Raw genomic sequence first — 23804 nt, 5'->3', positions numbered from 1 at the left:
GTGAGCCCATTGGCATCCGCCTTGCTCCCCCTGTAACGCCCCTAAATTGAGTATTTAGGTGGTGCCCTAGAACTCAGATTTTCAACAACGAATAAGACCCGGACAAAGAAGAATTGCACCCACAGAAAAGGAAAAGAAGCAGAAGCAGAAGCTGACCTGGACCCAGCCCTTGTGGCCTGCCGGCCAGCCTCACAGGGACCTGTACAAGAAGCCAACTCGTCCAGCCTTCACTAAAGACTCAAATCTCCCATGGGCACTGAACTTGCCCTGCAACAGGAAACGCCAAAGAAAAGAGTCTGCAGCTGCTGGAGCCCCGGAAACCAGATACCAGAAGTGAACAGTGCACCTAACATCCACGACCCTAGGTGAAGCCAACCAGCTGTGCTAACTCAGGTCCCCAGCTGCCCACTGACCAAGTCTAGTGTGGTCTCACCCATCTTTGAATCTACTGAGACGCCTGCAGCCTCTGCAAGCAGGACCCTCTTCCACAGGCTTGTGGAGAGAATCTGACAGCTACAGCAGCCACTGCACCTGTGATCCTTGATCACAGCTGAGGTGAGTCATTAGTGCTAACAAAGTCCTCTGGCTCATAAGAGCTCGAGTCCACCCTAGGTCTAATCCTGTTGGACTCCCTCACAATGCCTGAAGCCTTAACACACAGGAACCATGAGTATTCCTGGATGTGAAAACCTGACGCCTAAAGACTCCCTTAAATCTGTCACCAAGAGAACAAAAGGGGCACCTCCATCTTTGAGCACCCCAAGGTATTACCTACCTGTTTGGTGTCCCCGATTGGTTTCACAGCCAGAGCCTGCAACCTGTTTGTCACTGGGTCAACCTCCCATCGGAAACCATTGGGCAACCCTGATGCCTTACTGCACCTCTGCACCTGGCTGCGCCAGTGCCGCCTGGTGTGACCTACTGGTGTGGTTCTGATCAGTATCCAATACTTATTTTTACACCCTGAGATTGGCTTGGTAGGTGGTTGTTAGCCCTCTGTTTGCTGAACATTGTTTTCCTCCATATGCTTATCTGATTATGAAGTTCTTGGGTTTGAAACATATATAAAAAAGAATGTATTTTTCTAAATTGGGCTCTTATTTATTCTTTGAGTGTGTGTTTCACAACAAATGCTTAGTACTACCCTTTGATAAGCATAACTGCTCGCCCGCACTACCACAAAATAGAGCATTAGTGCTACCTACTTTTGCCTCTGTAATACCAAGTGGGGGATTCACTGGACTCTCTGCACAGTGTACTTCATTTTAGTGCACTATAGAGAGAGCCAGCTTCCTGTACTTAACACATGTTGTATTTTGCCTCTTAGAAATAACCTGCATAAGACTGTAAGCCTGTCTGTTTTTTTCCTTACAGAAACCTATATAGACATAAGGAATACTAAAAATGGAGATGTAAGGTGGTATCTCTCTTCCTCTGAGCCACCATATGTCAAGGTGAGTTAACTAAGTATTTGCGAAACTAGTACTTAACCTTGCTGATATCTTTATATTGCTAAACCTTTTTAAAGAAATGTTAGATGATCTAATCTTGATTGTGACTGAACATTTTCATTGAGGCATTTAATGGAAAGATGTAATGCAATTAAAATATATAATTTTAACTACACCAAGACAATACAGAAGTCTGCTGCAAATGTTTCATGAACATACACATAACTCCAGTGAGGCACTTCTGGTCCTTTGACCTTTAGACCTAACAACTTTCAGTCATTTTGGTATCCTTTCTTTTGTGAGGATCCATTCAAGTAAACTTCAGAACTAAAAAAGCAATAAAATCCTGCTTGTCACAAGAAATGCGAAACATGGACCACATCTTTATTCTCTCTGCAATTGCAATTAGGTCAACTGATGCTTGCCATATTATTGGAGTGTACCCTCAATCTCTATGGTAGAGAATAGAATTGGGTATAGAGGAAGTTGGCTCTGTATATACTATATCAAAGTGAGATATAGGGGGCACAGAGTCCAGGGGTTCTCCAGAGGCTTAACAGGGGCTAAAGTAGATAATACTAATGCTTTCTTTGCGGTAGTGTGGTCGAGCAGTTAGGCTTCTCAGAGGGTAGTGCAAAGCATTTGTTGTACACACACACACACACACACACACACGCACACGCACACACTTGAAGAAGCACACACACACACACTTGAAGAAGCACACACACACACACTTGAAGAAGCACACACACACACTTGAAGAAACACACACACACACACTTGAAGAAGCACACACTCAATGACTTAACTCCAGAACAATGATTTTTATGTATCAAAAATATATTTTCTTTATTTTTAGAACCACAAGATTCAAGTTGCAGGTAAGTTCTTCAAAATATTCGTATTTCACACAGGTATAAACATTACTTTGTTTGAAATAGGTAAGTAATACAGGTTTTGAAATATTGGCAATAATCTGTTTTTAAAAATGGAGCAGTTCAATTTTTAGAACAGTTGCTGGGGGGAAGAAATATTAGATCGTTTCACAGGTAAGTACAACACTTAAAGTTTCAGTCTCCGGGTTTTAGGATGTCCACCAGTTGGGGTTCAAGTTAACCCCAAACACCCACCACCAGCAACACAGAGACGGTCAGGTGCAGAGGTCAAAGTTGAGCAAATTTAACGTGGGCTCCAATGGAGACAGGGGAGACTCTGAATCTGGTCTGCCTGTAGGTAAGTACCCTCGACTCGGAGGGCAGATTGTAGGCATGTTACCCCCATTTCTGCCTGTATGTCAGTATGTTTTTGCCTGTCTCACTGTGATCCTGCTGGTCAGGACCCCAGTGCTCATAGTTTATGGCCTAATGTGTGTGTCTGTATAGTGCCTAACTATGTCACTAAGGCTCTGCTAATCAGAACCTCAGTGCTTATGCTCTCTCTGCTTTTACATTTGTAACCATAGGCTAGTGGCTTCATTTACCAATTTCAATTGGCACACTGGACCCCGGTTATAAGTCTCTAGTATATGGTACCTAGGTACCCAGGGCCTTGGGGTTCCAGGAGATCAGTATGGGCTGCAGCATTTCTTTTGCCACCCATAAGGAGCTCAGACAAACCCTTTCAATGGACTACCACTTCAGCATTCGTGAAATAGTGCACACACTATTTCACAGCCATTTTCACTGCACTTAAGTAACTTATAAGTTACCTATATGTCTAACCTTCATTTAATGAAGGCTAGGTGCAAAGTTACTAAGTGTGAGGGCACCCTTGCACTAGTAAAGATGCCCCAACATAGTTCAGGGCCAATTCCCGGGACCTTGGGAGTGCAGGGACTCCATTACACGTGTTCACTATCTATTGGTCAGTACCTATATGTAGCTTCACAATGGTAACTCTGAATATGGCCATGTAAGGTGTCTAAGATCATGGACTTGTCCCCTATTCCAAATCTGGTATTGGGGAGCCAATTCCATGCATCCTGGGGGCTCCACCATGGGCCCCCAGTACTGCCAAACCAGCTCTCTGAGGCTTGCAATGCAGCTACAGCTGCTGCCACCTCAGACAGGGTTCTGCCCTCCTGGGGTCTGGGCAGCCCAGTCCCAGGAAGGCAGAACAAAGCATTTCCTTTGGAAGCAGGGTGTTACACCCTCCCCTTTGGAAATAGGTGTTACAGGCCGGGGAGGGGTAGCCTCCCCCAGCCTCTGGAAATGCTTTGAAGGGCACAGATGGCGCCCTCCTTGCATAAGCCAGTCTACACCAGTTCAGGGACCCCTTCCCCCCTGTGCTGGCGCAAAACTGGACAAAGAAAAGGGGCAGTGACCACTCCCCTGTCCATCACCACCCCAGGGATGGTGCCCAGAGCTCCTCCAGTGTGTCCCAGACTTCAGCCATCTTGTTTCCCAAGGTGTGGGGACACTCTGGAGGGCTCTGAGTGGCCAGGGCCAGCAGGTGACATCAGAGACCCCTCCTGATAGGTTCATACCTGATAAGGTAGCCAATCCCCCTCTCAAGGCCATTTAGGGTCTCTCCTGTGGGTTTTCTTCAGATTCTACTTCCTCTCCAACTTTAGCTCCAACCAGCAACTGCAACAGTTTCCACGGTGTGCACGCTCTGGGGACTCACTGTCTTCACCATGCACCAGAAGGACCGGAGAAATCTCCTGTGGAGTGACTGAGTCACTCCCCTGCTCAAGCAGGCACCTTCTAAGTCGACATCCGGTTCTTTGGACTTCTCTCCTGGTGACGAGCGTGCTCCTTGGAACACAGAGGGTGGACCCCATCAACACAGACTGTCCTGAGGTCCTACTGTCCCAATTTGGAGTAGGTAAGACCCTGCCTTCCCCGAGAACAACAGCACTCCTGTGCACCGCCTCTTCTTCACCTCCTGAGGCCTCTGTGCACTGTTTGCAAAATTCCTTCGTGCACAGTCTGGCCCAGGTCCCCAGCACTCTATCCTGCGACGCTCAACTCACTAAGTTGTTCTCTGGTGGAGTGGGACCTTCATTGCTGCACCAACCTCATTTTGCCCCTCCTTTGTCCCCGTGTCCTGGGACTCTCGTGGGTGCTATCTGGTGTTCTGAGGGCTCTTTAAAGTGCTGAGATCCCCCTCTTCACCCTCACACCGAGTTGAGGCCCCCAGGTCCCTCCTGGGTCCAGATAGCGCCAAGTAGACACAAAAGGCTACTTTGCCGGAACCAAGGCTTGTTGTAAGAATCCAGCGCCAAAACTCGCCTGCATCCAACTTCTTGCCGTGGGACATCCAGTGCATCACGCAGGAACCCGCTGACATCTTCTTTGGGTGCATTTCTGCAGTCTTCGTCCAACCGGGGGCTATTCTTTTGCACACTCTTTTGGGTTGGCAGGGGCTCCTGTCCTTCCTGGAACTTCATTCGAAGTCTGGACTTGGTCTCTTTCCTTTGCAGGTCTTCAGGTCCAGGAATCCACCATTTGTTGTTTGCAGTCTTGCTTGGTTCTTGCAATAACTCCAATCACGACTTGTAGTGTGTCCTAAGGAAACGTGCATTATTTACTCTTGCTTTTCTGAGCTCTGGGGTAGGGTATTTTACTTAACTTTACTGTATTCTTAATCTCCTAGCGATTCTCTACACACTACACTTTTCTAGGAGGGAATTGGTGGTTCGCTTTCCACTTTCTTAGTATATGGTTTGTGTTGCCCCTAGACCTAGTTTCTCCCATTGCAATCTATAGCATTTCCTATTGTTTGCACTATCCTATGTCTAATTACTTACCTTATTTTGGTGTCTAGTGTATATATTGTGTATAATACTTACCTCCAGAAGGAGTATTGTCTCTCAGATATTTTTGGTACTGTGTCTCCCAAGTTATCTACCTTTATTTTTGGTAACACCGAGTGTGGGGAAATGCATCCCTTGGCATGTTTTTTTTTTTTTAAAATCTGTTTATTGAACACAAACTACACACATCAATACAATAGCTGTACGTTATTTTGCAATACGTTTACACACTTGTATAATTTTACACAGCATTGCCACAACGAGAGGTGTGAAAAAGAAAGGAGAAGAGAGGGGAATTGGAAGAGGAAGGCAGGGATATCTGGAAGGGAGAACTTTAACAGCTAATCTTAATAATGCGAGAAGGTTAAGGGCATTGTAAAAGGAGAATGCGGTGACATTTAACATGCGAGCTATTATGACGGCTGATTGCAGCTGATGGGGTCTGGCCAGACATTGACGATATCCGTATCTAATATAGTAATCTCTTCAGGGGTGTAAAGAGTGTCTGTGGTGTTGACAGGTTCAGGGGCAGGACTATTTTACTTGTTATAATTGTATGTTACAGGCATGTATAAGCGTGTGGGGAGTGATTGGGCACAGCTAAGAAATGTTTTTCGAGGAAGAAGAAGAATATTAGTAGTAAGTGTGTTTAACGACAAACGGAGTTGCTGCTGTGCGGCCCCGGCCTTAACAGCGTCAGCACAGGCTGTGGTGTACATGGGTTGAAACCTGTTCATGGGGGATACATGTCGTCTCTGGCCTCCATTGCAACCACGAATGTGTCCCAGACCTCCGGGCCAGCTAGGATGAGACCTCTGTGTTGTAGCAAGTGAAGTGTCTGGGCTTCAGCTTGAGAGCGGCTATGTAAATCACGTAGCCATGTCGCGTGGGAAGGAGCATGTGGAGCTTTCCAATGTATTGCTATCAAGCGTTTATACACCACAAAAGCTAGGTCGATAAACCTGTGCGTATGTTTGTCTGCTGTAGTACGATGTCTTATGCCGAGTAAGCAGGAGTCAGGAGTGGGCACTAGGGTGTGGGATGAGATCTCTGCTGTAACCTCCGTCACGCGTTGCCAGGCCAAGTTTATGGAATGGCACCTCCAAACCATATGGTAGAAGTCAGCTGCTGATGTAGCGCATCTAGGGCATGTTGGTGTTGTATTGGGGTAGATTTTTTGGATGCGGGCTGGTGATAAATATGATTGGTGAAGATAATTAAATTGAGTGTACCGTAAGCGAGGATTACGGGACACTGATTTGATTGTTGTGAGGGCAGTAACCCAGGTCTTCTGTGGTAGTGTGGTAGGAAGGACAGCGTCCCATCGCGCCTTTGCGTGTGGCAGTGTTGTACATATTGCTTCAAGCAATGCTTTATATAATGTGGTAATAATGCTCTTTGAGCTGCCAATGGTTAGTATAGTGGTGAGCAGCAAGGATTCGGGAGGTTCCGAGTCTCCTGCGCCCCAGATATTATTGAGCAATAGCCTTATGGCATTAAATGTTAGGCAGGCCCCATTTTTCATAGTGCCTGCAGTTACCAGTTCAGCGAAAGTACGCATCGCGGAGCGAGAGTATAAATCACCCAGTTGGAGCATGTTCATTTCGCGTGTATCATGGTGTATTGACAGGATTTGGGTGCCCGGCAGTTGAAGTAGTGGCAGCAGAGGCGAGTAGGGGAAAGATGTGGACTTAGTTTGGACATATCTGCGCCAGCAGAATCGGGCTGCCTCTAGTAATATTAGTCTGGGAGACGTATGGGGGGTACTAGTTAGTATCGAGCGTAGCAGCCTCTGTGATGCTATATGTGTCTGTAACATCCTGCTTTCAGCCGACGGGGTGTCACATAGCCATGTAGACAGCCATGATAATTGGGCGGCTGCATAATATCTTTCGAAGTTAGGCATTCCCAACCCACCCGTCTCCTGCGGATGTTGCGTTATTGACAGCGCCACTCTGCGTCTGTCTTTACCCCAGAGTAAATCTGTTAGTATTGATTGCAGCTTATTAAAAAAAGGAACGCGGTAAGCACAGCGGGAGAGCTGTAAAGTAGTATAGAAACCTTGGAAGGATGAGCATTTTGGCTATCGCCACACGGCCCATTGGAGACAGGGGAAGTGAGCTCCAGAAAGGAATTGAGCCACGAACGGAGCCAAGGATTCTGTCTGTTTCCTTCTTTTAGATCCGTGATAGAGTGATAAATCTGCACTCCCAGATATTTAAAGGTTATATGTGACCAGGGCAATTTGTATTGCGGTAGCGACATATGGTGAGCTACTGGGGACGGAGAAATGGGGAATATGCTTGATTTGGACCAGTTGACGTGCAGTCCAGAGGCGATAGCGAAGGAGTCCAGTAACTGCAGGGCCTCAGCCATATAGGCCGAATGGTCACGCAGATATATTAAGGCATCATCTGCGTACATAGATACGACGTGGTGGGTGTTAGCCTCCGGTATACCCCATATGTGTGCATAGCTCCGTAGTTTAATCGCTAGTGGCTCCATAGCAATAGCGAACAGCAATGGGGATAATGGGCAGCCTTGTCTGGTGCCTCTGCCTATGGGGAATGCTTCAGAGATAACTCGTCCATTTTTTACACGAGCAGTGGGCCTAGAGTAAAGCGTCTTGATCCAGTTAATGAAACCGGCACCAAAGCCGAACGCTTTAAGTGTGTGTAACAGATAGTTCCAACTAAGTGTGTCGAATGCTTTTTCTATATCTAAAGATAGGGCCACTGCTACCGAGTTTGTATTACTGTGTATTATGTGTAAGAGTCTCCTAATGTTCAGGAAGGTGCTTCTGCCAGGAATGAAGCCTGATTCATCATGATGTATTAAAGTCGGTAAATAAGGGAGGAGACGGTTTGCGAGTATTTTACCTAATAGTTTGCAGTCTGTGTTCAGCAAGCAAAGCAGCCTGTATGATTTGACATCTAGAGGGTCGCGGCCTGTTTTTGGAAGGACGACTATCAGTGCCTCGCACATTGAGTCCGGCAATTGTAATTTATGCTGTGCTTCGTTGAATACTTCTGTTAGTGGGTGTAATAAAAGGGAAGCATGAGAATTGTAATATTCTATCGGTAGACCGTCTGAGCCGGGCGTTTTATTACGTGCTATTTGTGATAATGCAAGGCGCAACTCTTCAATAGTAACGGGGCCATCTAGAGTGGCGGTGTTGTCAAGGATAAGTTGATTTTGGGGGACCAGGCTTAGTGTGTTGATAATATGTTGCTCTGGAGGTGGTGGAGGAGGCGTATAGAGGGTCCGATAGTATGTGGAGAAGGCATTGTTTATGCCTGCTTGGGTATTAATGATCGTGTCAGGATTTAAGCGTATTGCGCCAATGGGTGTCGGTTGTGATGGTTGCCGAGTCAGCCAAGCTAATAATCTACCAGATCTGTCACCTTCGGCGTTTTGTCTGGTCATATAGTTCCTGTAATCGTGTTTACCCAGTCTATTGTCTGTCTCCTTATGAGAGGCCCTAAGCAGATGTAGTGTTGCTAGTGCGGGTTCGCTATAATCATTGGCATTTTCTGCATTACGGAGCTTTATTTCTAAGACTTGTAATTCCTTAATGAGCACCTTTCTGATCCCTGCCGTGGCCGAAAGGCAGTGCCCCCTTATCACCACTTTATGAGCGTCCCATTCTATGGCACGGGATGAGGTTGTATTTTTATTTGATAGAAAGTAATCGGTTAAACTTTTAGAGATATCTTTTCGAAAAGGAGGATCTAGGAGGGCTTCTGGTTGCAAACGCCTTGTTGGTATCCGGGTTTGTATGTGTCCCCATGCCAACGTTAGGCATAATGGGTTGTGGTCTGATATCGTGCGTGCTAAATATTCGGATAAGCATATTTTGTGATTAACGGTGGCGGATACAAAGAATATATCTATCCTAGTATGCAGTTTATGGACTGGGGAGAAGTAAGAGTACTCGCGGTGAGTGGGGTGATGCACCCTCCATATATCTCTTAGTCCATTGTTTGACGCCCACTGCGCCAGAGATTCTGAAGCAGGATTGGCGAGGGCTGCAATGAGTGGGGGAAATGAGCGATCCATGTGAGTATCTAGGACGCTATTAAAGTCGCCTCCCCATATGCTTTCCAATGTAGGGTCGCTAAAGTTGCCAGTAGTGAGCGTGGATAAGAAGTCGCGCTGGTTCGAGTTTGGGGAGTATAGTGCGACCAGGGCTAATGGGGACCCGTCTAGGGTGCCTTCAAGTATTACATATCTACCGTTTGGATCGCATTGCGTGCGGGAGGACGCGAACGGGACACTAGGTGCTATTCCACGAGCAAAGGACGAAGAAGTAGTGCCATATAATTGCCCCTTCCATTTTGAACGTGTGGTGTCTAGGATAGATTTGGTGAAATGTGTCTCCTGTAGGAAAGCTATGTGTATTTGATGTCTTGTGAGAAAGGCGTGAACCCTTCGGCGTTTCCGAGGATTTGCCATACCCTTAACGTTCCATGTGAGTTTTTTATATTTTAGGGTTCCCAGGTGTCTGAGTGGCCATAGTTGTTTTGTATGTGTTATATGATTGGGGTTGTAATTATCTAACGACCCGGTATTGACATTGTTATGGGACTCAATCGCTGTGACTGGCCGACAATCAAGAGATAAGCTGTGGGCTGTATTTTTGTTGCTACAGTCAGCGTCTCTTGTGTGTTTGCTGCTGTTTTTATATTTGGCTCGCCTACTATAAATCCCTACTCCTAATATAGAGGTGCACCCTAAAACAACATACAACAAATAAACTATTAACATATAGAAAACAATACCGGAGAAATCTAGTGTGAGGTAATTGTCCATATGGAGCAGGGGGGTGCCAATTAGCGTTGGTGCAAAGGTACTGTCTTACCCTGCCCGAGTTTCGCATAGTTTAAGAGGCGAAGCACGTCGGACGGGGGGCACCCGTTGACTGCGAGACCACGTGTAGGAGCCTTAAAGAAGCTGCAATGAAACTTTTAGGCGTTAAGTGAGCTAGTCTGATCATTCATCAGATGTCGTCCGCTGTGCGTGGTGTGAGAAGAGGGCCACATGTGGACTCAGCTGAATCGGAGTTTAGGACTTGTTCCTGTTCGATTTCCGTTTGCGAGGGTGAGGCGGCGGAGGGAGCATTGACAAAACTGGATGTTGTTCGGAGGAGCCGAGAGCGCTCGGATTTTGCCTGCTCAGGTGAGGGTCTGGCTCCTTGTCTCTTGCGTTGCTTTCGGTACCTTGTGGAGAGAGATCTATTGTCGACTTGAGTGCTTGCGTCCGACGGATCAGCTAGGCCTTTGGCGTGTAGCCAGGTCCAGGCATCTTCCGGAGTGGTGAAGAAGAAGGAGCGAGAGTCATCCTGTATCCGAAGTCTGGCTGGGAACATCAGTGCGTATTTGATATCGTGTCTGCGAAGCCATACCTTAACACTGTAGAAGGAGTTACGTTTTTTTTGCACTTCTGCTGTAAAGTCTGGATAAGCTGTTATCGTGGCATTTTCGTAGCACACTGGGCCTGATTTGCGGAATAGTTGGAGGATGAGGTCTCTGTCTCAGTAGTTAAGGAGTCTTATTATAAGAGGGCGTGGTTGCGAACCAGGTGCTGGAGGTCTGCCTGGAATTCTATGTGCTCTTTCAACTGAGAAGAACTTCGGGATATTATTTTTAAGGATTGTGTCTATGAGCCATTGCTCAATGAACAGTTCCATGCTTAAGCCCTCTGCACGTTCAGGAAAACCGACCAGGCGTATGTTGTTGCGGCGAGATCTGCCTTCTGCATCTTCTGTTCTGCGCTTTAAGAAATCAACTTCTATTGACAATTGCGATAGCTATAGTTGCAGGTCTTTCATGGAGCCAGGCAGGGACGCCGTGTCTTTTTCAAGTTCGGATACTCTATCGGCTAGAGCGTGTTGATCGGTGCGAAGGATATTGAGGTCCTCTGTTACAGAGCCTATTTTGGCTTCCAAGGTGGTCTTAGTGTCTAGAATGGCTTGCAGGATTTTTTCAAATTGTGAAGTATGTGATTGTAAAGTTAGTTCCAGCTTCTGTAATGTTGATTGCGCAGTGGCGTGCGCTTCCGGATGGGATGTTGTAGTGTGGTCCATGTTGGTGAGGGGTGCACGAGTGGTCTTTGGCTTCACCATTTGAGAAATGCAGCAGTGGCTGTGAATTTAGTGTTGCATTTGGGGTCCCTGCGGCGAGAGCTACCAGATCAAGAGTTGTGGCAAGCCGGCCGTCCGGGGCTCACGTCTGGCGATTAAACGAAGAAGGAGCAGCTAGAAGCGTTGACTGTCTGCTTAAAGAGGCTGCAGTTGGCGGAGTCAGCCGGGTATCGCGTTGTGGAAGAGGCGTAGATATGGCGTTTCCAGATCAGGTGGAAGCAGTATTTGTGCTGGATGTTTAGGGTTTCTTGAAAGGAATGTTTAACTTATTGCGGAACTTCGAGCTGACGAGTATCGCCAGGGGGCACCCCTTATGTTTTAATCTGCGCTGCTTGTGCTCCAGGGATGCGTTCGCAGTTTATTCTGACTCTGCTGCTACCCTCTTGCACCAATTACATTGTCTTTGCTAATTCTAGCACACTTGGGGGGTGATTCTGACCCCGGCGGTCTTCGCCTGCCGGGGCCAGGGTCGGCGGGAGCACCGCCGACAGGCCGGCGGTGCCCCGCAGGGCATTCTGACCGCGGCACTTTGGCCGCGGTCAGTGCAGGAAAACCGGCGGTCTCCCGCCGGTTTTCCGCTGCCCCTAAGAATCCTCCAAGGCGGCGCAGCTCGCTGCACCGCCTTGGGGATTCTGACACCCCCTACCGCCATCCTGTTCCTGGCGGTTCGCCCGCCAGGAACAGGATGGCGGTAGGGGGTGTCGCGGGGCCCCTGGGGGCCCCTGCAGTGCCCATGCCAATGGCAACTTGTGCAGTTTAGTTTACTTTGTTGGCGAGTACGATATTACAGAGCCGCAGGAACTTGGTCCCACCGAGGTCCGAGGCACCTAAAATGGCAGCTACCGATCCTGCGAGTGTTCAATTATGCCTTTTTTCCCAGGCCGCCTCCCGAGCCGTCAATAGCGTCTGTGTTAAGTTTCAGATGTCCCAGGTGTGGGACATAGCTTCTGGACGAAGCGCGGGCACCCGATGGGTGCCCGCGGTGGGAGTGTGATCTATACTAATAAACGTGCTCCGGCGCAGCACTCCACGGAGCAGGGACGCTTGCGGGAGGACTCGGCCGGCCCTGTGCATGCCGAGCAGCCCCCCGTAGGCCTGCGGACAGCTCCGGCGCACACGACGGGGTCGCGGCAGCAAGCCCTTACCTCTTTGGTGGCGGCGAAGTCCAAGCGCCGGTTCCGGAACGTCGAGCGCGCGGCCCCCAATCGGCTGGGCTAGGCGGCCCGCGAGGCAAGCGCCGACCCCGTCGATGCTTTTTTTTTTTTTTTCCCCACTCCGGGATCGGAGCGTCTCAAATGCCGCGAACTTGGGTAATGGTGCAGCACTTCGGGGTCCCCCGAACGGCCTCCTCACCCTGCCCCAGGGAGGGCTAGGTGCTTAGCGACAGGATGGTTGTGCGGGCTGGGCGACGGAGCTGCTGTTTATGCTGCCGCTCCGATCGCCATCTTGGCCACGCCCCCTAATCCCTTGGCATGGTTGACCCCCTAACCTTTTGCCTTTTGTTGATGCCAGATATGATTGAAAGTGTGCTGGGACCCTGCAACCAGGCCCCAGCACCAGTGTTCTTTCCCTAAACTATACCTTTGTTCCCACAATTGGCACAGCCCTGGCACACAGATAAGTCCCTTGTAACTGGTACCCCTGGTACCAAGGGCCCTATGGCCAGGGAAGGTCTTTAAGGGCTGCAGCAAATTTTATGCCACCCTGGGGACTCCTTACTCAGCACATTGTCTCACAGCTTGTGTATGCTGGTGGGGAGAAAATGACTAAGTCGACATGGCACGCCCCTCAGGGTGCCATGCCCACATCCCACTGCCTGTGGCATAGGTAAGTACCCGTCTAGCAGGCCTTACAACCCTAAGACAGGGTGCACTATACAACAGGTGAGGGCATAGTTGCATGAGCACTATACCCCTACAGTGTCTAAGCAAAACCTTAGACAAGGTAAGTGCAGGGTAGCCATAAAGAGTATATGGTCTGGGAGTTTGTCAGTTACGAACTCCACAGTTCCATAATGGCTACATTGAAATCTGGGAAGTTTGATATCAAATGCCAGTGTGGCATTTATTGAAAAATACACCCTGAGGGCATCTTAGAGGTGCCCCCTGAATACCAGTCCGACTCCTAGTGCTAGGCTGCCACAACCAGACGCGTTTCTGGCCACATGGGATGAGTGCCTTTGTCACTCTGTGGCCAGGAACAAAGCCTGCACTGGGTGGAGGTACTGCTCACCTCCCCCTGGAGGAAGTGTAACACCTGGCGGTGAGCCTCAAAGGCTTATGCCTTTTGTTACAGCACCCCAGGGCATCCCAGGTAGTGGAGATGCCCGCCCCTCCGGCCACTGCCCCCACTTTTGGCGGCAAGACAGGAGAGGATAATGAGAAAAACAAGGAGTAGTCACCCACCAGTCAGGACAGCCCCTAAGGTGTCCTGAGCTGAGGTGACCCCTGCCTTTAGAAATCCTCCATCTTTGTTTTAGAGGATATCCCAATAAGGATAGGGATGTGCCCCCCTCCGGGAGGAGGCACAAGGAGTGTGTAGGCTCCCTCAAGGACAGTAGCCATTGGCTATTGCCCCCAGACCTAAACATACCCCTAAATTGAGTATTTAGGAGTGACCCCGAAGCCAGGAAATACGATTACTCCAACCTACAACAAGGAGGACTGCTGACCTGAAAGCCCCGCAGAGACGACTGAGACCACAACTGACTTGGCCCCAGCCCTACCGGCCTGTCTCCAGACTCAAAGAACCTGCACAGCGACACATCCAACGGGACAAGCGACCTCTGAGGACTCAGAGGACTGCCCTGCACCTAAGGACCAAGAAACTCCTGAGAACAGTGGCACTGTTAAGAAACTGCAACAACTTTGAAACAACTTTTAAAGAGACCCTCACTTCCCACCGGAAGTGTGTCTTCACACTCTGCACCCAACGTCCCCATCTCGAGTCCAGGACAACCAACACTGCAGAGAGGACTCCAAGGCAACTCCAACGACGTGTACACCCTGAGTCGACCTCCCTGCACCCCACAGCGACGCCTGCATAGAGGATCCAGAGGTTTCCCCTGACCACAACTGCCTGGTAACAAAGGAACCCGATGCCTGTACCAAGCACTGCACCCGCAGCCCCCAGGACCGAGAGGAACCACCTACCAGTGCAGGAGTGACCAGCAGGTGGCCCTCATCCTAGCCCAGTTGGTGGCTGGCCCGAGAAGCCTTTCTATGCCCTGCTTGCATCGCCTAAGTGACCCCCGGGTCCCTCTTGCTTTCTATAGCAATCCCGATGCCTACTTTGCCTACTGCACCCAGCTGCCCCTGTGCCGCTGATGGTGTGTTTTGTGGGCTTGTGTGTGTCCCCTCCCCCAGTGCTCTACAAAACCCCCCTGGTCTGCTCCCCGAGGAGGCAGGTACTTATCTGTGAGCAGACTAGGACTGGAGCACCTATGTGTTTTGGGCCCTCCTTTGACCTCTGTACCTGACTGGCCCTGTGTTACTGGTCCTGTGGCTTTGGGGTTGCCTTGAACCCCCAACAGTGGGCTGCCTATGCCCATGAGACTGACTGTGTAAGTGCTTTACTTACCTGCAAAAAACTAACCAAACTTACCTCCCCCAGGGACTGTTGATTTTTGCACAGTGTCCACTTTTAAAATAGCTTATTGCCATTTTAACCAAAGCTGTGTTTACTACTGTTTTAAATCAAAGTTCGGTACTTACCTGTGTGAAGTACCTTGCATTTTATGTACTTACCTCAAATCTTGAATCTTGTGGTTCTTAAATAAATTAAGAAAATATATTTTTCTATATAGAACCTATTGACCTGGAGTTAAGTCTTTTAGTGTATGTTCCTCATTTATTGCCTGTGTGTGTACAACAAATGCTTAACACTACCCTCTGATAAGCCTACTGCTCGACCACACTACCACAAAATAGAGCATTAGTATTGTAAGGAAATGGCTCCCTGTTGCAGTTACACACACACTTTTTGCCTGATACTGATGCTGACTTGACTGAGAAGTGTGCTGGGACCCTGCTAACCAGGCCCCAGCACCAGTGTTCTTTCACCTAAAATGTATCATTGTTTCCACATTTGGCACACCCCTGGCACACAAATAAGTCCCTTGTAAAAGGTACCCCTGGTTCCAAGGGCCCTGTGACCAGGGAAGGTCCCTAAAGGCTGCATCATATGTTGTGCCACCCTAGGGGACCCCTCACCTAACACATGCACACTGTCATTGCAGATTGTGTGTGTTGGTGGGGAGAAAAAGGCAAAGTCGACATGGCATCTCCCTCAGGATGCTATGCACACAAAATACTGCCTGTGGCATAGGTAAGTCACCCCTCTAGCAGGCCTTACAGCCATAAGGCAGGGTGCACTATACCACAGGTGAGGGCATAGCTGCATGAGCAGTATGCCCCTACAGTGTCTAAGTCTATTCTTAAACATTGTAAGTACAGTTGTGGCCATATTAAGTATATTGTCTGGGAGTTTGTCAAAAACGAACTCCACAGCTCCATAATGGCTACACTGAATACTGGGAAGTTTGGTATCAAACTGATGCCAGTGTTGGATTTATTAAAAAATGCACACAGAGGGCATCTTAGAGATGCACCCTGTATTTTACCCAATTGTTCAGTGCAGGACTGACTGGTCTGTGGCAGCCTGCTGCTGAGAGACGAGTTTCTGACCCCATGTGGTGAGGGCCTTTGTGCTCTCTGAGGACAGAAACAAAAGCCTGCTCTGGGTGGAGGTGCTTCACACCTCCCCCCTGCAGGAACTGTAACACCTAGCAGTGGCACTCCAGCTAATGGAGATGCCCGCCCCCTGGACACAGCCCCCTCTTTTGGCAGCAAGTCCAGAGGAGATAATGAGAAAAACAAGGAGTCACCACCCACCAGTTAGGACAGCCCGAAGGTGTCCTGAGCTGAGGTGACCCCTGCCTTTAGAAATCCTCCATCTTGATTTTGGAGAATTCCCCCAATAGGAATAGGGATGTGCCGCCCCTCCCCTCCGGGAGGAGGCACAAAGAGGGTGTAGCCACCCTCAAGGACAGTAGCCATTGGCAACTGCCCTCCCAGGCCTAAACACACCCCTAAATTCAGTATTTATGGGCTCCCCAGGAAATCCGATTCCTGCAACCTGAAGATGAAGGACTGCTGACTTGAAGCCCTGCAGAGAAGACGGAGACACTAACTGCTTTGGCCCCAGCCCTACCGGCCTGTCTCCCCACTTCAAGAAAAACTGCAACAGCAACGCGTCCCCCAGGGTCCAGCGACCTCTGAAGCCTCAGAGGACTACCCTGCATCTAAAAGGCCAAGAAACTCTCAAGGACAGTGGCCCTGTTCCACAGAAACTGCAACTTTGCAACAAAGAAGCAACTTTTAAAGACCACACGTTTCCCGCCGGAAGTATGAGACTTTCCACTCTGCGCCCGACGCCCCCAGCTCGACCTGAGGAAAACTAACTCTACAGGGATGACTCCCCGGTGACTGCGAGCCCGTGAGTAGCCAGAGTTGACCCCCCTGAGCCCCCACAGTGATGCCTGCAGAGGGAATCCAGAGGCTCCCCCTGACTGCGAGTGCCTGCTTCAAGGAACCCGAAGCCTGGTAAAGACACAGTACCCCCAGCCCCCAGGACCTGAAGGAACCGAACTCCAGTGCAGGAGCGACCCCCCAGGTGGCCCTCTTCCTAGCCCAGGTGGTGGCTACCCCGAGGAGTCCCCGCATCCCCCCCCCTCCCCCTTGTCTGCCTGCATCGCTGAAGAGACCCCAGGGTCTCCCTTTGAATCCTATTGCAAACCTGATGCCTGTTTGCACTCTGCACTCGGCCGCCCCTCTGCTGCTGAGGGTGTACTTTCTGTGCCTGCTTGTGTCCCCCCCGATGCCCTACAAAACCCCCCTGGTCTGCCCTCCGAAGTCGCGGGTACTTACCTGCTGGCAGACTGGAACCGGGGCACCCCTATTTCCATTGAAGCCTATGTGTTTTGGGCACCACTTTGACCTCTGCACCTGGCCGGCCCTGAGCTGCTGGTGTGGTAACTTTGGGGTTGCCTTGAACCCCCAACGGTGGGCTACCTTGGACCCAACTTTGAACCCTGTAAGTGTTTTACTTATCTGGGAACCTAAAAAAAATTACCTCCCCCAGGAACTGTTGATTTTTGCACTAAGTGTCAAATGTTAAAATAGCTTATTGCCATTTTTGCCAAAACTGTACATGCTATTGTGATGATTCAAAGTTCCTAAGATACCTGAGTGAAATACCCTTCATTTAAAGTATTGTTTGTAAATCTTGAACCTGTGGTTCTTAAAATAAACTAAGAAAAGATATTTTTCTATATAAAAACCTACTGGCCTGGAATTGTCTGAGTGTATGTACTTCATTAATTGCCTGTGTGTGTACAACAAATGCTTAACACTACCCTCTGATAAGCCTACTGCTCGACCACACTTCCACAAAATAGAGCCTTAGAATTATCTCTTTTTGCCACTATCTTACCTCTAAGGGGAACCCTTGGACCCTGTGCACACTATTTCTTACTTTGAAATAGTACATACAGAGCCAACTTCCTACAAGTATTATCTAATTTTGCCACTATCAACCTCTAAGGGGAACCCTTGGAATCTGTGCACAGTATCTCTCACTGTGAGATAGTATTTACAGAGCCAACTTCCTACATTGGTGGATCAGCGGTGGGGTCTAAAACTTTGCATTTGCTGGACTACTCAGCAGATAACTGATCGCCTGACTAAATTCCCAAAATTGTCATTAGAAATTGATTTTTGCAATTTGACTATTTATCAAAAAAATTTAAAAGTCCTGCTAGGGCCTTGTGGAAGACCCTGTTAGCATTTCTTTTAGAAGTTTTTAAAAGTTAGTTTGGATTTAAGTTTTAGAAGTAGTTTTTGATTCTAAAAAAGTAATCCCAACTTTTAGAGACTGGGCTGCTCTCTGCTGATGACGGTCTAAACCTAGAAACACGTGTCCAGAGATACACAGCACTTGCTGCACCTACTTAGGTGAAAGACTTTTGATCACTTTTTCAACACAAAACAAAGTAACTGCATTTACCATGATGCATTGGGGCTAACTTTTTGCTGGAGTGTGAGGCAGTGTGCTCCCTTTTTTCTTTTTGTCCAATGACTGCTCCCTTGAGCTAACGAGCTGACGAGCTCTGGTGAGGCACCTGTGCGCCAGTGAGTGGTACATAAACCTGAGAAGACTTTTGGCGGCATTTCAAGCAACCCCACAGACTTGGCTGCTCTCTGCTGATGACGGTCTAAACCTAGAAACACGTGTCCAGAGATACACAGCACTTGCTGCACCTACTTAGGTGAAAGACTTTTGATCACTTTTTCAACACAAAACGAAGTAACTGCATTTACCATGATGCATTGGGGCTAACTTTTTGCTGGAGTGTGAGGCAGTGTGCTCCCTTTTTTCTTTTTGTCCAATGACTGCTCCCTTGAGCTAACGAGCTGACGAGCTTTGGTGAGGCACCTGTGCGCCAGTGAGTGGTACATAAACCTGAGAAGACTTTTGGCGGCATTTCAAGCAACCCCACAGACTTGGCTGCTCTCTGCTGATGACGGGCTAAACCTAGAAACACGTTTCCAGAGATACACAGCACTTGCTGCACCTACTTAGGTGAAAGACTTTTGATCACTTTTTCAACACAAAACGAAGTAACTGCATTTACCATGATGCATTGGGGCTAACTTTTTGCTGGAGTGTGAGGCAGTGTGCTCCCTTTTTTCTTTTTGTCCAACTTTTAGAGTGATAATGTCTGGTACAGATGAGATGGTGGTGGAACTCAACCTTGCCCTTTACCTGCATCTAGGGGTGTCAGAGTTAAGGACTCTCTGTAAGCTAAAAAAGATAAAGACTGGGTCCATCCCTACCAAGGTAAAGCTCCAGGAGCCTCTTGGCAGAGTTCACAAGGGATCACCCCTCTGAGTTGGAGGATGCTCCTTCAGATGGGGAAATTAGTGAACAGGCGGAAGAACTCCACCCCCGCCCACCTGTCCTAACCAGGGAGAAAAGGGTCCCTCAAACCCTGACACCACAAATAATAGTCAGAGAGCCTGTTTTTTCCACAGGGGACACCAGTGCCTCTGAAAGCACTGAAGACAGCCTCAATGAAGAGGACCTCTTGTTAGCCAGGATGGCCAGAAGATTGGCTTTGGAGAAGCAGCTCCTAGCCATAAAGGGAAAGAAAAGAGATGGGTTTAAGTCCCATCAGTGGTGGCAGCAACTTAAATAGGGTCAGAGAGAATACGGACATCCTAAAAATCCCCAAAGGGATTGTAACTAAACATGAAGAGGGTGATGATATCAGCAAGTGATTCACAGTTTTTGAGAGGGTTTGTGCAAACAGAAAAGTAAGTAGATCTCTCTGGGGTGCTCACTTTTGGGAAATGCTCACTGGAAAGTGGAGGGATAGACTCCTCACACTCTCTGGTAAAGATGCATATGACCTCATGAAGACTACCCTGATAGAGGGCTTTGGATTCTCAACTGAGGAGTACTGGGTTAGGTTCAGAGGGGCTCACAAATCCTCGAGCCAGATGTAGGTTGATTTTGTTGACTTCTCAGTCAAAACACTAGATGGTTGGATAGCTGGCAGTGGTGTAAGTGATTATGATGGGCTGTATAATTTGTTTTTGAAAGAACATCTATTAAGTAATTGCTTCAGTGACAAACTGCATCAACATCTGGTAGACCTAGGTCCAGTTTCTCCCCAAGAATTGGGAAAGAAGGTAGACCACTGGGTCAAGACTAAGGTCACCAACACTTTTACAGGGGGTTACCAAAAGAAAGGGGTCACAAAGCCTCCTCAGGGGAAGGGGGTGGGACATGCAAGGACAAAAGTAAAGAGTCTTCTACAGGGCCCCAAAAACCTGCTCAGGGAGGTGGGCCTGAGCCTCTTCACAGTCCACAAATGGGTATAAAGGTAAAAACTTTGATCCCAAGAAGGCCTGGTGTCAAAACTGTAGACAGCATGGACACCAAACTGGAGACAAGGCCTGTCCAAAGAAAAGTCCCACAACAACAACTACTCAAGTTAGTAATGGAATAGCCAGTCTCCAGGTGGGATCAACATTGTGCCCAGAGAAAATCAGGGTTCACACTGAAGCTACATTAGTCTCTGAGGGTGGGATGGATTTAGCCACACTTGCTGCCTGGCCGCCTAACCTGCAAACATACAGGCAGCTGCTCTTTATCAATGGGACTAGAATAAAAGCCCTGAGGGATACAGGTGCCAGTGTCATGATGGTGACAGACAAACTGGTTCCCCCAGGGCAGTACCTGGCTGGACAGACATATGCAGTCACTAATGCTGACAATCAAGCTAAAGTCCATCCCATGGCAATGGTAACTTTAGAATGGGGAGGGGTCACTGGCCTGAAACAGGGGTTAGTCTCCTCTGCAATTCCAGTAGAATGTCTGCTATATAATGATCTGGAGTCCTCAGCATGGGCTGAGGTAGAGCTCAAGACCCATGCAGCCATGCTGGGTATCCCTGAACTGGTGTGTGTCAAGACAAGGGCACAGCAGGGCTCATGGTGAAAAAGAAGTGTTGGAGTCTGGAATAATGGCCCAACCTTCCAAGAAAAAAGGAAAGAAGACTGGGGAACCAGCTTCAACACAGCACAAGAAACAAAACCTCTCTTCCCAGGAAGATGTTCTATCCCCTGAGGGAAGTGAGTCCATGGAGCTGGCGCCTTATCAGGTTGAGCTCTTGGGCCCAGGGGGACCTTCAAGGGAATGGCTGTTAAAGGGACAAAAAAGTTGTCCCTCTCTTGAAGGCCTAAGACAGCAAGCAGCTGAACAAGAAAAAGGAACTGTCAGTGAAACCCACAGGGTGTATTGGGAAGATGGACTCCTTTACACTGAGGCAAGAGATCCAAAACCTGGTGCCACTAGAAGAGTGGTAGTGCCTCAGGAGTTTAGGGGGTTCATTCTGACCTTAGCCCATGACATTCCCCTTGCTGGGCATTTGGGACAAACCAAGACTTGGGAGAGATTAGTCAACCATTTCTATTGGCCCAATATGTCCCAGAAGGTTAAGGAGTTTTGCACCTCCTCTGTCACCTGTCAAACCTGTGGTAAAACTGGTGGGCATCCAAAGGCTCTCCTCATTCCACTTCCAGTGGCGGGGGTCCCCTTTGAGAGAGTGGATATAGTGGGTCCACTTGTACCTTCTACAGCATAAGGGAACCAATATATTCTGGTAGTAGTGGATCACGCTACCAGGTACCCTGAGGCAATTCTCATTAGGTCGACTACTGCTCCTGCAATAGCTAAAGCACTCATAGGTATTTTTACCAGAGTGGGATTTCCTAAGGAGGTGGTTTCTGACAGAGGTACCAACTTCATGTCAGCTTACCTGAAACACATGTGGAATGAGTGTGGGGTGACGTACAAGTTCACCACACTATACCATCCACAAACCAATGGTCTTGTTGAAAGGTTTAACAAGACATTGAAGGGCATGATCATGGGGCTCCCTGAAAAACTCAAAAGGAGATACGATGTCCTCTTGCAATGCCTGCTTTTCGCCTACAGAGAGGTGCCACAGAAGGGAGTAGGGTTTTCCCCCTTTGAGCTTCTGTTTGGCCATCCTGCAAGGGGACCACTGGCACTTGTAAAAGAAGGCTGGGCGAGACCTCTCCATGAGCCTAAACAGGATGTGGTGGACTATGTACCAGGCCTACGTTCAAGGATGCAGAGTACATGGAAAAGGCAAGCAAAAACCTTGAGGCCAGCCAACAACTCCAGAAGTTGTGTTATGAACAAATGTCTGCTATGGTTGAGTTTCAGCCAGGGCAGAAAGTCTGCGTTCTGGAGCCTGTGGCTCCCAGGGCACTTGAGGACAGATGGAGTTGCCCTTACCCAGTACTTGAGAAAAAGTTAGGTCACCTACCTGGTGGACCTAGGCACTCGCAATACTCCCAAGAGGGTGATCTATGTTAACCACCTTAAACTCTTTCATGACAGGGCAGATGTAAACATGTTAATGGTTATAGATGAAGATCAGGAAGCAGAGAGTGAACCTCTCCCTGATCTCCTCTCCACTGACCCTAAGGATGGCTCAGTAGAGGGAGTGATCTATTCAGACACCGTCTCTGGCCAACAGTAAGCTGACTGCAGGAAGGTCCTCCAGCAGTTTGCTGAGCTCTTTTCCTTGACCACTGGTCAGACACACCTGTGTACCCATGATGTGGACACAGGAGACAGTATGCCTGTCAAGAATAAAATATTCGGACAGTCTGACCAAGTCAAAGAAAGCATCAAAGTGGAAGTCCTCAAGATGCTGAAGTTGGGAGTGATTGAGCACTCTGACAGTTCCTGGGCTAGCCCAGTGCTATTGGTCCCCAAACCTCACACCAAAGATGGAAAGAAAGAGATGAGGATTTGTGTGGACTACAGAGGGCTCAACTCTGTCACCAAGACAGATGCTCACCCCATCCCAAGGGCAGATAAGCTCATTGACAAATTAGGTGCAGCTAAATTCTTAAGTATCTTTGAATTGATAGCAGGGTACTGGCAAATCAAAATGGCACCTGGAGCAAAAGAAAAGACAGCATTCTCTACAACTGATGGGTATTATCAGTTTACTGTTAGGCCCTTTGGCTTAAGGAATGCCCCTGCCACCTTTCAAAGGTTGGTGAATCAAGTCCTTGCTGGCTTGGAGTCCTTTGGTGCAGCATATCTAGATGATATTTGTAAGGAAATGTCTTCCTTGGCTTGGTTATCCCTTGACTTTTTGCCTTTTGTTGATGCCAGTTATGACTGAAAGTGTGCTGGGACCCTGCTAACCAGGCCCCAGCACCAGTGTTCTTTCCCTAAACTGTACCTTTGTTCCCACAATTGGCACAGCTCTGGCACACAGATAAGTCCCATGTAAATGGTACCCCTCGTACCAAGGGCCCTGTTGCCATGAAGGTCTCTAAGGGCTGCAGCATGTATTATGCCATTCTGGGGACCCCTCACTCAGCACATGCACACTGCCTCACAGCTTTTGTGTGCTGGTGGGGAGAAAATGACTAAGTCGACATGGCACTCCCCTCAGAGTGCAATGCCCACCTCGCACTGCCTGTTGCATAGGTAAGTCATCCCTCTAGGAGGCCTTACAGCCCTAAGGAAGGGTGCACTATATCACAGGTGAGGGCTTATGTGCATGAGCACTATGCCCCTACAGTGTCTAAGCCAAACCTTCTACATTGTAAGTGCAGTGTAGCCATAAAGAGTATATGGTCTGGGAGTTTGTGAAACACGAACTCCACAGTTCCATAATGGCTACACTGAAATCTGTGAAGTTTGTTATCAAACTTCTCAGCACAATAAATGCACACTGATGCCAGTTTGGGATTTATTGTAAAATACACCCAGAGGGTATCTTAGAGATGCCCCCTGAATACCAGTCCGACTCCTAGTGCTAGGCTGACCAGTT

At 48.5% G+C, this 23804-nt stretch overlaps 1 protein-coding gene across 2 annotated transcripts in view; it reads left to right on the top strand.

Annotated features, from left to right (window-relative positions):
* CEP192 (centrosomal protein 192) overlaps positions 1-23804 on the top strand; it is a 1702116-nt gene that overhangs the window by 1353248 nt on the left and 325064 nt on the right. For both annotated transcript variants that reach the window (XM_069219927.1, XM_069219928.1), the window contains one exon: positions 1375-1454. In XM_069219927.1, the coding sequence (XP_069076028.1) occupies positions 1375-1454 (80 nt within the window). The remainder of the gene's footprint in view (positions 1-1374; positions 1455-23804) is intronic.

The sequence above is a fragment of the Pleurodeles waltl genome, chromosome 2_2, assembly GCF_031143425.1.
Source record: "Pleurodeles waltl isolate 20211129_DDA chromosome 2_2, aPleWal1.hap1.20221129, whole genome shotgun sequence".
Lineage (NCBI taxonomy): Eukaryota > Metazoa > Chordata > Amphibia > Caudata > Salamandridae > Pleurodeles > Pleurodeles waltl.
This window is presented reverse-complemented; position numbering and strand designations above follow the sequence as displayed.